The 12,382-nt window shown below is 56.4% G+C and overlaps 1 protein-coding gene across 1 annotated transcript; it reads left to right on the top strand.

Annotated features, from left to right (window-relative positions):
• Positions 1-789: 789 nt before the first annotated feature.
• LOC308257957 (solute carrier family 22 member 20) lies at positions 790-11,401 on the top strand (the record flags this gene model as incomplete). The annotated part of the gene is made up of 10 exons (XM_080688166.1): positions 790-1,143; positions 1,217-1,320; positions 2,687-2,841; positions 3,883-4,051; positions 4,942-5,065; positions 6,122-6,237; positions 7,911-8,125; positions 10,013-10,121; positions 10,301-10,504; positions 11,308-11,401. 10 exons carry the CDS (start codon positions 790-792, stop codon positions 11,399-11,401), a joined length of 1,644 nt encoding a protein of 547 aa, XP_080544292.1.
• Between the last annotated feature and the right edge of the window lie 981 nt (positions 11,402-12,382).

The raw sequence follows: 12,382 nt of genomic DNA, 5'->3' as shown, positions 1-12,382 counted from the left end.
GTGGTTGAGGGGGGCGTAGAGGAGGAGTTGGGGTGGCGGGGGCGTAGAGGGAGCCACAAACTAGGACAGTGTGTGCGAGCAAAGGTTGATGGAGTCCAGGGGTGGGGGCTGCCCTCGGCTGCTGGGAGCCCCAGGTGGAGCCCCGAATGGCAGACGGCCTCGACTCTGCCCGCCATGGGCTGGCACAGGGCCAGGAGTGGGCCATCCTGGGCCAGGTCCTCTGGGCCTCGGTGTCCTCAGAAAGGGGGGTGTCCTCAGAAAGGGGGCTTGGCCCATTGCTTCCTGGGAGCCTGGCTGGTTGTGAGGGCCAGTGGGGACGTGGGGGCAGGGGCATGGTTCCGTCCTCCGAGTTCTCTGTATTGGGTTTTGCTTGATGAGAACACCATGGGGCTGGATGATCTGGGGGCCAAACCCCTCGCAAAACCCCATTCAAAGGGAAGGGGGAGGAGCCTTTACTGCTGGGGTCCCCGGCGAGGGCAGCGGGCAGGGCTGCTGGGCCCGCAGAGCTGGGCGATGGGTTGTGAGCCAGCCCTCAGGGACGCTCACTTTTCGAGGGGGCTGATGGGGGAAGGGCGGTTAGAGATTGAAGAATCTGGGAGAAAGGGTCTGGAGGGGGGAGCCCTGTAGACATGGGGACACCTGAGGCCTCCTGTGAGGTGTAACCGGACCCCTCTGAGCCGGGGACACAGGGCGTCTGTGGTCCTGACCCCGGGCCTGTTCGTCCACCTCCCAGGGCGCGTCCCGCCCTGTACATAAGGCCCCGCGGGCCGGCTGGGTCAGGCCCGAGGCATGGCCTTCACCGACCTGCTGGACGCCCTGGGCGGCGTGGGCCGCTTCCAGCTCCTCTACACGGGGCTGCTGCTGCTGCCCTGCGGCCTGCTCGCCTGCCACAACTTCCTGCAGAACTTCACGGCCGCCGTGCCCCGCCACCACTGCCGCGGCCCCGCCAACAGCTCGGAGGCCTGGCTGCGGGCCACCGTCCCCTGGGACCGGCTTGGGGGCCCCGAGCCCTGCCGGCGCTTCACGGAGCCTCAGTGGGCCCTCCTGAGCCCCAACGCCTCGGTCCCCGGGGCAGCCACGGAGAGCTGCCGGGACGGCTGGGTCTACGACCACAGCGTCTTCCCCGCCACCATCGTGACGGAGGTGCGCGGGCGCCGGCCGGGCGGGCGGGGAGCTGCTGCCGGGGCCCCGGCTGAGGCGCCCCCTGTCCCCGCAGTGGGATCTGGTGTGTGAGGCCCGCACCCTCCGCGACCTGGCTCAGTCCATCTACATGGCCGGGGTGCTGGTGGGCGCCGCCGTGTTTGGCAGCCTCTCGGACCGGTGAGTCTTCGGGGACCAGGGCCCCGGCTACCCAGCACAGGCCGGACCCCCACACTCCCCACCCCTCGTGGTTCATTTTTCCTTATGAGTGTTCACTCGTGTGCGTGTAGATGGATAATACCTGTGACACATCCACATTGCTCGTCATTCCAGAAGGCACGAGGGAGTGTGTAGGGAACGGCCCGCGCCCAAGGTCACCCCACCTCCGGCACCTTCGGGGCTGCCCTGCCTCGGCACCTCCCCAGACACTTCCTGCAGCCGGTGCAGCCCCTGTGCTTGCCCCCTTCCCGCACCAATGCAGACACGGCCACATGGGGCTCCGCGTGGGCCTTTTCCTCCCCGCAAGGCCCCTGCGTGTTCCTCGGAAAGTGCCTCCCTCCTCCCTCTGCCCGCTGCGTCCCACTGGGGAGGAGTCAGAACTGACTGTGCGGCCCCCCACTGTCCACTGCGCCCCGCTAGGGAGACAGCAGGAAACGCACCGATGGGGGCCCGGCCAGTCAGCTCCCACACCGCCTTCTCTGGCCTCCTTTCTCCTTCCTTCCCGTCTCTTCCTCCCCTTCCCTCTCCCCCTTTCCTCTCCTCTCTCCGCCCCGCGCCCCCTCTCACCCTTGCCAGTTCAGGTTCTGGGGGGGCCTCCTGGGCTCCAGACCCCACCCTCTGGAGGGCGCCGCAGGCCGCAGCCTGTGGTGGGAGCTCTGTCACAGTGACACCACACAGCCTGGGCTTTCTGGATGTGGTTTGTGTGTCTTTTCCGTAGTGTCTTCCATGTCACAGCCCCAGCTGGGCCTGTCACTTAGGGGAGGTGGATGAACTTCTTGGCAACACAATGAATGAGTGAATGAACGAGTGTATCACGGGGTGTGTGGAGAAGAACATGCAGCCGCCCCTTCTTGGCCTGCTGCCCTCCTGGACCCTCACAAATGGGGGTGCAATAACCCTGCTGCCCTGGCCTTGGACCCCTCTGTGGTGTGACAAGCCCCCGCCCAGCTTGGCCTCCCCAGCGTGATCAGTTTAAATGAAGACGTGACCCTGGGGTCCCGCTCCCCCTGCCTAGGCCCCACCAAGAGCTCGCTGCCACCCACGGCTCCTGCCTCTGGGCCTTTGCAGAATCCCAGCCCTGGCATTCGCTGCCTTGGTAGCGGGGCCAGAAATACTCCTCAAGTGAAGGAGTGAAGGAGGGAACACACCTCTTCATTGTCAATTTGCTCCCTCCCGGGCCGGCCTCCACCACCAGTGCCCGGGTCCCAGGATGAGGGTTCTGCTGTGGAGGGGTAGCTTCGGGTGGCAGTGGGGCGGGACAGCTTCGTTCACCCTCCTTCAACGATTTCTGCGGGGGACCCTAACGCTGTGCCATGGCCCGGCTCAGGCTGGGCCGCAAGGGCCCCCTGGTCTGGTCATACCTGCAGCTGGCAGTTTCGGGGGCCGCCACGGCGTACTTCAGCTCCTTCAGTGCCTACTGCGTCTTCCGGTTCCTGATGGGCATGACCTTCTCTGGCATCATCCTCAACTCCCTCTCTCTGGGTGAGTCCAGCCAAGGGGGGGCCTGGAGGGGGCTCGCGGAAGGCGGCACGGCAGCCCCATCGTCAAACATCTGACCTGTGTCCTGTGTGGGATTCGCACCCAGTGACCTCCACTCAGAGCCTCCCAGCAGGGTCCTGAGAGGCCTGGGCGCTCAGCAGCAGCCCCGCCGGCCTTGACCGCGGGCCTGGGCTGTGATTTGCCATCAGTGAGTGAGCTGAGAGGGCTGGGTTTATTTCCCATGTGAATGAGTCAATAATAACCACTTGCTAAACACCTACTGTGTGCCGGGCTCTCAGTGTGGGGACGCAGAGGTGAGGTGAGACCGTGGCCCCAGGGCTGCAGGCACCGCTGAGATTATGTGGGTCCAAAAGGGCTAGGGTTCACCTGGGCTGCAAAGGAGCTGACTCCCCGTCATTTACGTGGCGCCATGATTTCTTTTCCAGCCCCCCGGAGCGCGCATGTAGGCTGTGTCCACATTTTGCGATTTACAAAAGAAATCATGAAAATAAAAACCATTGTATTTCCTTTCCTTTCAACAGCTCACGTCCTTTGTCTGCTTTTCTGTTTGTTTTTGTTGTTTTTCTACTGATCTGTGAGAATTTTTCCAATTTTAGGGAAATTCGCCCTTTATCTGCTGAGTTGCAATTTTCCCCTTTGTCGCTTTTTTGCTGATATCATGACTTTGCTTATGGTGGGTTTTGTTGTTCTTGTTTGTCTTTTTAATGCAGACACTTCTCATTTTTATGAAGTCGAGTTTATTGATCTTTCCTTTTATTGCTTCTGGGTTTTGTGATATCCTTAGAAAAGCCTTTCCTGACGCTAAGATGGAAAAAACAACCTATCTTCTAATATGTTTGAGGTTTTGTTGTTTAATTTGGGTCTTTGGTCCCCCTGGAATTCCACTGCGCGCGCGGCGTAGGTGGGGGTGCCTTGGCCTGTCTCAGTGGGTCTCTGAGTTCCTCTCAGGTGACCTCAGAGGGGCGGGTGAGCTAAGCAAGCTCCCGGGCGAGAGTCGCTGAGGCTGCGGTGTTTTCTCTGCAGTTGTGGAGTGGATGCCCACCCGGGGCCGGACCGTGGCGGGCGTCCTGCTGGGGTTCTCCTTCACCCTGGGGCAGCTCATCCTGGCCGGAGTGGCGTACCTGGTCCGCCCCTGGCGGTGGCTGCAGTTTGCTGTCTCAGTTCCTTTCCTCATCTTTTCCCTCTATTCCTGGTACGTCTTGAGCAGAGTGGATGGGGAGGGTGCCCCTGTGTGGCCGACCTGTCCCTCTGTGAGGCCTGGGGTGCGCAGTGACTGGGACTGGCTGCTGTGTGGAGGTGGGTGATACGAAGGGCGGGGATCGTGGGACCGCGGACTCCCAGGTATGTGCATGGCTATGGGGAAGCTCCGGAAAAATCCCTACCTTGGCATGGGCTTCCGGAACAATCTGAGTGCTTTTGCCCTTATCAACTCCTTTGTGTCTCACAACCACCTCCCGGCATTTTATTTATTTATTTTTTAAATATATTTTATTGATTTTTTATAGAGAGGAAGGGAGAGGGATAGAGAGTTAGAAACATTGATGAGAGAGAAACATCCATCAGCTGCCTCCTGCACACCCCCCACTGAGGATGTGCCTGCAACCAAAGTACATGCCCTTGACCGGAATCGAACCTGGGACCTTTCAGTCCGCAGGCTGACGCTCTATCCACTGAGCCAAACCTGTTAGGGCCCTCCCGGCATTTTATAGGAGGGGACCTGAGGCACCGCCAAGGGAGGGTCCATGACTTACTCAAGGCCACACACCGGGGTCAGACCCAGATTCAAACCGACCTGTCCTGGTCCCCAGCCCCCAGTAGTCCCTGAGTGTCCTCAGTGGGTCCCTGTGTGATGTGTTGCAAAAAAGGGAAGCCGGCCTGTCATTCCTTCCCATCTCCCCTTCCCCCCTCCCCCCCCCCCCCCCCCCCCGTCCCCGCTCACCCCGGTCTTCCTGACTCTGCAGACAGCAGGGCATCTCACCTCCCTAAGGTCTGAAAGCAGGTGAATGAAGCCCTGTTTGCGTTTGGGGAATGGAGTGCGTTCCACTCAGCCCTGGTCACTTTTCATCCTCCTCCTGGTCTCAGGTGGCTGCCAGAGTCATCCCGATGGCTCCTCCTCCACGGCAAGTCCCAGCCAGCTGTGCAGAACCTGCGGAAGGTGGCTGCCATGAACGGGAAAAAGGAGGAAGGGGAGAGGCTGACCCAGGAGGTAGGCGGATGGGCGGGAGGAACAGTTTGCGTTCATGCTGGCGGCCTCGAGATGTGCGAGGATTTGTTTAGTAGCTCCCCGGGACTTACCCACCATCCAGGTGCAGAGCCTGGAGGTAAACAGAGCGGGACGAGGCCGTGCAGCAAAGGTGTTGACCATGGAGTGGCTGTGCGATCTAGGATAAAAATGTCACCTGCTTTGTCCATCAGACTATCCGACTGCATAATGGGGAGATTACCATTCACACTGACATCCAGCCAAAATGTAAACAAAATAACAAAATGAAAATATTAAAATAGCAATCATGAAGTAAAATTATTGAAGAATTAATAATAAAAGTACCATTTATTATAAACACTATTTATGATAAGATGGTTACCATCTATATATATAAAAGCCTAATATGCAAAGTGTCCCCTCAGGAGTTCAACCGACCGGGAGTTTGATTGCTCACTATGACGTGCGCTGACCATCAGGGGGTGACGCGGAATGAAGGGAGGCCCCGGCCAGCAACCGGCAGCCACTAGGGACCCTACCCATACACGAATTTTGTGCACTGGGCCTCTAGTTTATTATAAATAAGTACCATTTATCGAGCACCATGTATGCTAAAGCCTTTACGTACATGACCTCATTTAAAGTCTCACTTTTGCTGATGAGGAAAATGACGTTTGGGTGGGTCAGGTAATTTGCCTAAGAACACACCGTGGGAAGGGTCAGAACCTCTCAGAACCCCTGCTCTTCGCCATTGGCCAAGCCTGTCTCAGAGTCTCCACCAAGGATGGGGCGTGAGGGCCCCCCTGGAACACAGGTGGCTACTTCAGCCTAAGCAGCAGGCAGCTCAGGAGCCGTGGGGTTTCTGGGAGCCTCGGCTTCATCCCAAATCCCGGAAACAGCCAGATGAGGGCCAACAGCCCCAAGATAGAGAGAGAGTGGGACCAGCAATCTTGCTAGGGCCTTTGACCTTGGCCCGCCTCTCCATGGATGAAGGGATACCCAGCAGAGAAACATGGTCTCAGATCCCTCCTGGCCCCTGATCGAGCTTTCTTGGCCCAGGTGGTGAGCTCCTACATCCAGAGTGAGTTTACAAGCGTCCGCACTTCCACCTCTGTCTTGGACCTCTTCCGAACCCCAGCCATCCGCAAGGTCACGTGCTGTCTCATGGTGGTCTGGTAGGTGATGGGCTCATGCCCAAGACTCTGACCCAAGTTAGAGACATAACTTTTGTCCCCACTGACTATTTTTTTAAAATATATATTTTATTGATTTTTTACAGAGAGGAAGGGAGAGGGATAGAGTTAGAAACAGCGATGAGAGAGAAACATCAATCAGTTGCCTCCTGCACACTCCCTACTGGTGATGTGCCCGCAACCAAGGTATATGCCCTTGACCAGACTCAAACCTGGGACCCTTCAGTCTGCAAGCTGATGCTCTATCCACTGAGCCAAACCGGTTAGGGCCCCACTGACTATTTTTTAAAACTATATTTTTATTGATTTCAGAGAGAAAGGGAGAGAGAGAGAAACATCAATGATCAGAGAGAATCATTGATGGGACGCCTCCTGCACGATCCAGGGATCGAGCCCGCAACGCGGGCAGGTGCTCTGACTGGGAAACAAACCATGACTTCCTGGTTTGTAGGTTGACACTCCACCACTGAGCCATGCCAGCCCGGCCACTGGTTAACTCTTAACTATGCTTCATGCAATGAGCAGGTGAGCCTTGTGAATCCAATCCTGCTCCACACCCTTTCCCCAGGGTCCTTTGGCCTCTGCTGGTGCTGCGATGGGGCCGTGGATGAGACACCCATGCGGACCTAGGGAGCCCACATCTGGGCAGTGGGTCTCACCTCGGTGGGGCACCTGTCGGAAGCATCTGGGCACCATGTCTCATCTGCTCTGCCCTGGGGCTCTCCAGGGGGCTTGGGGACAAAACCACTTTGGAAAACCACTTGTGGGTCCAGAGGGGACAGACAGGAAAACAATAATTTCCGTGAGGTACGACAAGTGTCCCAATAACAGTACTCTTAATTGGGGCTGCTGAGGGCTTCACACAGGGGATGGCATGTAGGTGGGTTTTAAAAGACAGTTAATAGCCCTAGCCGTTTTGGCTCAGTGGATAGAGTGTCCGCTTGTTTGATTCCGGTCAAAGGCACATACCTTGGTTGCAGGCTCCTCCCCGGCCCGGGCCGTGGTCAGGGCACATGCAGGAGGCAACTAATCCATGTGTTTCTCTCACATCAATATTTCTCTCTGACTTTCTCTCTCTCTTCCACTCTCTCTAAAAATCAATGAAAAAATATCCTCGAGAGAGGATTAAAAAAATAAATAAATAAAATAAAAGACAGTTAATTGAGTTTGCCAGGTGAGCAAGAAGAACTTCCTAACAGGTACACAGACATAAAAGATGTGAAATGGATAAAAATACAAAGGCAACCCCTACCTGTTAGCACAGACTGGAAGCTAGCAAATGCCGAGGTAAGGGGCTGATTAAAAAAAAAAAAAAATTAAATTTGCTTGACTGGGTGTCCTGGACATAAAAGTAATAGGGGTTGATATCGATGAAGTGTGGCATGCAGGCTATGCACTGCCTGAGCTCTGGAGCAGAGCCGGGCGCTGTCATTAAGGTAGCCAGCTGGGCTCAGGCAGACCAGCCTCCTGTGCCTCAGTTCCCCACTTGTGCCCCTGCCCCTGAGGTCCTTGTGAGGACTAAGAGTTGACATGTCAACCCACCTTGGCCCCAGGGGATGTGCAGGTGAAGAGTCAGTTCTCTTAGTTGAGGTTGGAGCGGTGTGGCCCGTGTGCTGGGACCTTCCCAAGCAGGCCTGCTCTGCCGCCTCTCCCAGGTTCTCCAACTCCATGGCTTACTACGGTCTGGCCATGGACCTGCAGAAGTTTGGGCTCAGCGTCTACCTGGTTCAGGTCCTGTTCGGGGTCATAGACATCCCGGCCATGCTGGTGGCCACCACCACCATGATTTACGTGGGCCGCCGAGCCACAGTGGCCTCCTTCCTCATCCTGGCTGGGCTCATGGTGATCGCCAACATGTTTGTGCCAGAAGGTGAGTCACGGGCTTCTGCCATGACCGCCTGGGAGCCTCTGGGGTCTGGGGTCTGGGGTCTGGTGGGCAACAAGTACAACGAGGATGAGGAACAGTCTTCTGGATCTGGGAAGAAAGTGACTGTCAATCAGCAGGGGTTTAATAAGCACTCGGTGCCTAGTGTCGCCTCCTGGTTGTAAATGCCCTCAAGGCATTTCCCGTCTTGTCAGGGCTGTTAGACGGATGCATGAAACCAACCAAGGGCTGGCTGGTGTGTGTCCCCCTGGAGCCTGGCCAGGCAGCATTTCCAGGGCTGAGAAGTTCCAGTTTAAACCTCAGCCCCTGGCCCTGGAACAGTGGTCTGCAAACCTTTGAAAACTCCCAGTGCCCAGGGGCTGCAGGCCAGCGCAGTTAGCCTCAGGCGGGTTCCCAACCCGTAGGGTTTAAAAAGCTGTCCAGTGATTCCAGCAAGAAGCCAGGGTTGGGTATCCCAGTCCGAGAGCGTGTGCCGAGCCCAGGGCTCGCTGTGACAACCATGGCAGGCTGTCTGACTTCTTTCTCTGTGCTTCAGTTCTCCCTACAGAATGGACCGATTATTACTATTGGCATTTTGACGAATTTCTTCCCGTCTTTTTTCCTATTTGTTGATTTTGTATTTGATAGAATCAAGATACTATTATATGCATATATAAAAACGATTATATATGTGTATCTATGTGTGTATATATATATATACATATATAATGTATCTTTTTTCACATTGTGTGTTATCTAGAAACATGCTTTCCCATGTTATGCTGTAACATAAACACTTTTCCATGTTGGGACAGATGCGTCATGGCCCTAATTTTATTTTATTTTTTATTTTATTTTTTTAAAATATATTTTATTGATTTTTTACAGAGAGGAAGGAAGAAGGATAGTTAGTCAGAAACATCGATGAGAGAGAAACATCGATCAGCTGCCTCTTGCACACCTCCTACTGGGGATGTGCCCGCAACCAAGTTACATGCCCTTGACCGGAATCGAACCCGGGACCTTTCCGTCCGCAGGCCGACGCTCTATCCACTGAGCCAAACCGGTTTCGGCATGGCCCTAATTTTATATCGCTGTATAATATTCCATCCAGATTGGTGATTTTCAACCCCGGCTGCACATCAGACTCTCCTGGGGACGTTTAAAGAAATGACCAACTTGAGCCCAGCCCCTAGGCTTTGGAATAACAGAGATGGGGGGGACCCAGGTGTGGGCATTTGATAAAATATCGCCTCCACTTGCAGCGAGCAGCCGGAGAGGCCACCAAAGGAGGTGCCACCATTTCCCTGCCCATCGGCCCGGGCTGGGCGTGGGCACTGGGGCTGTGCTGTGCGTGAGCAGCAGCATGATGAGCGTGTGGGTAACGGGAACAGCGAGCCTCTGATGAGCGCTAGCGCCTGCTCATGGCGTCCTGTCAACCTTAGGACAAGCCCGTGAAGCAGGCGCTGCGTTTTCCTCATTCTTCAGAGGAGGACAGGGAGGCTCAGAGAGGTTACGTGACCGTGACCAGGGTCACCCATCTGGTCAGAGCCAGGATTTGAACCTGAGCCCAACTCCAAAGCTTGTCCCGGCTCCCCAGCAGGACCTGGTGACCAATGGAAAGAAGGGAGGAAGTAGGCAGAAGTCAGAGAAGGGCCGTGTGGGGACTCTGGGTCCCACGTGGGGACGTGAGGTGGTGGAAACCCTGATTCACCCCCTCCAGGTTCTGGTGCCCTGCCCATCCCGGCTGTGCCCACCCCACGCCCTATGCCTCCCTGTCTCCTCCCCCACAGCACCCCGTCCCATGGCCCTCACCCCCACCCCTGCCCCCTCTGCCTCCCTGCTCCCTCTTGGGCTCTGAGCCACCCCTCCCACAGTCTGTCCGCCCTCCAGGTATGCAGACCCTGCGCACGGCCCAGGCAGCGCTGGGCAAAGGCTGTCTGGCCAGCTCCTTCATCTGCGTGTACTTGTTCACGGGAGAGCTGTACCCCACGGAGATCAGGTGGGTCTGTGGGGGGCGCAGAAGAGCACCTGCCCCAAACTGGGAGCCCCTGGTGCTCCTGGCTGACCCCTGCTGGGCTTGCCAAGGCAGGTCCCCTTTCCTTTCTGCGTGGGCCCCTAGCACTCCCGCCCTCTGGGGCCTAGGCCACGGCCACGGACCTGTCCACATTCCTCGCACAGGCAGATGGGGATGGGCTTCGTCTCCGTCAACGCCCGCCTCGGGGGTCTGGCTGCGCCCCTGGTCACCGCGGTCGGGGAGTTCAGTGCCATCCTGCCGCCTGTGGCCTTCGGGGCCACCTCGATCCTGGCCGGGCTGGCCGTCTGCTTCCTGGCTGAGACCCGAAACACACCCCTGGTGGAGACCATTGAGGTGATGGAGAGGAGGTGAGAGGCCTCTGGGCACAGCTGGGTGGGGGCGACCTAACAGGCTGTGGTCCCCAAAACAAGTGAGGGCAGAGTGTCCCGTGGCTGCTGCTAAAACGTCACCGCTGAGCGAGCGCTGGGCATCACCATGGCCTGCTCCTGCATTGGTGGAGGCTTAGCTTTCACAGGGACAGACCCAACGGCGAATGGTGCAATAGAAAGAAGAATCCGCTGTAGCCCGGCCCCTGAGGCTCAGTGGTTGAGCGTCGACCTATGAACTAAGAGGTCGTGGGTTCAGTTCCCAGTCAGGGCACATGCCCAGGTTGCAGGCTTGATCTCCGGAAGGGGGCATGCAGGAGGCAGAGATTGATGTTTCTCTGTCATTGATGTTTCTATCTCTCTGCCCCTCTCCCTTCCTCTCCCTAAAATCAATAAAGAAAAAAAAAAAAGTCTGGGCTGGTTGCCTCTCCACCTGGGGCAGGGTAGGAAGGGCCTGGCATGCCCAGCGCCCAGGTCTCTGCTGTGCCCTGGTCCACGCTGAGTCCGGCCCAGCTGCGTGGCCTTGGTTGACTGTCTGGCCTTAGTCCTCTTTGGAAAACTCTTTGACCAGCAGCTTTTCCAAGTCTGGCTCTTACTGGCCAGGCCAGCCTCTGCCACTGTGAGACCTCATAGTGGAGCCAGGACGGGGCAGAAGGGACAGTGGAGACACGTCACGTGCGTGACGCAAACACCCTCGATCGTCACGCACACATCCCCCGCCCCTCACCACCTCCCTTCCACTGTCTTTCCGTGTCAGTTTTCCCTTTGCCTTCTCATTTGCACAGAGCCAAAGGCCTTTCCCAGAAGGATGCAGAGGGGAAGAGTGAAGACATTGCCCTTCAGCAGCTGGGAGCTTCTCCCCTCCTAGAAACCATCTAAGGTGCCAAGGGCCCAGCACACGCTGGCCGCACCTCAGCCAGCGTCCGGCTTCCTGGTGTTGACTGGGGTCGAGGTTGGCCAAGGACCGTGGTGGCTCCATCAGCCCATGTCAAAGAGCCACCCAAAAGCCAGTGCTGGGGCTGCCGGCAGAAACCAGACCAGCAGCCACTGGCATCACAAGTGGATAGGAAGTCAGGAGAAACCATGCGCAGGGACCGAAGGAGGGACCGTTTTCCTTCCCACCTCCAACTCTGCCCCTGAAAACCTCCTTTCATTCTTATTCCACCTGAAACAGCCCCGCCCACTTGTCCTTGAAAACTCACTGTGCTCCGTTCCTGACACCTTACTCTCTCCTGCCTTACCTCCTGGAGGGCACGTATCTCCATGCCAGAGCCTGCTTGCCCCTCGTGGTGGGCCTCGCAGATGGTACACCCTCAATAAATAGTTGATGAATAAATGATGAAGCCAGTCTCGGGCGATGAAGAGACCTCTACCCATTGTTGCATTTCTAGCAATATCACTTTGCAGGAGACATACAGAGTGGTGAATCCCTGGCATAGCATGGCCTCCCTCTGACCTCAGATCCATTTCCAGCCAAGATGCTGGATGTGTGCCTGCATTCCTGACCTTGACCTTCACCAGAATTCAGATTAGATTCACCAGAGTTCAGATTAGATTCACCAGAGTTCAGATTAGATTCACCAGAATTCAGATTAGATTCATAAGGGATTCAAATCTTCTGACCGGTTTGGCTCAGTGGATAGCGTCGGCCTGCAGATTGAAAGGTCCCAGGTTCGATTCCAGTCAAGGGCATGTACCTTGGTTGCGGGCACATCCCCAGTAGGAGGTGTGCAGGAGGCAGCTGATTGATATTTCTCTCTCATCGATGTTTCTAACTCTCTATCCCTCTCTCTTCCTCTCTGTAAAAAATCAATAAAATATGTTTTTAAAAAAACACACAAAAAAACAAAACAAAACAAA

The sequence above is a fragment of the Plecotus auritus genome, assembly GCF_963455305.1.
Source record: "Plecotus auritus genome assembly, chromosome: 9".
In the NCBI taxonomy this organism is placed as follows: Eukaryota; Metazoa; Chordata; class Mammalia; order Chiroptera; family Vespertilionidae; genus Plecotus; species Plecotus auritus.
This window is presented reverse-complemented; position numbering and strand designations above follow the sequence as displayed.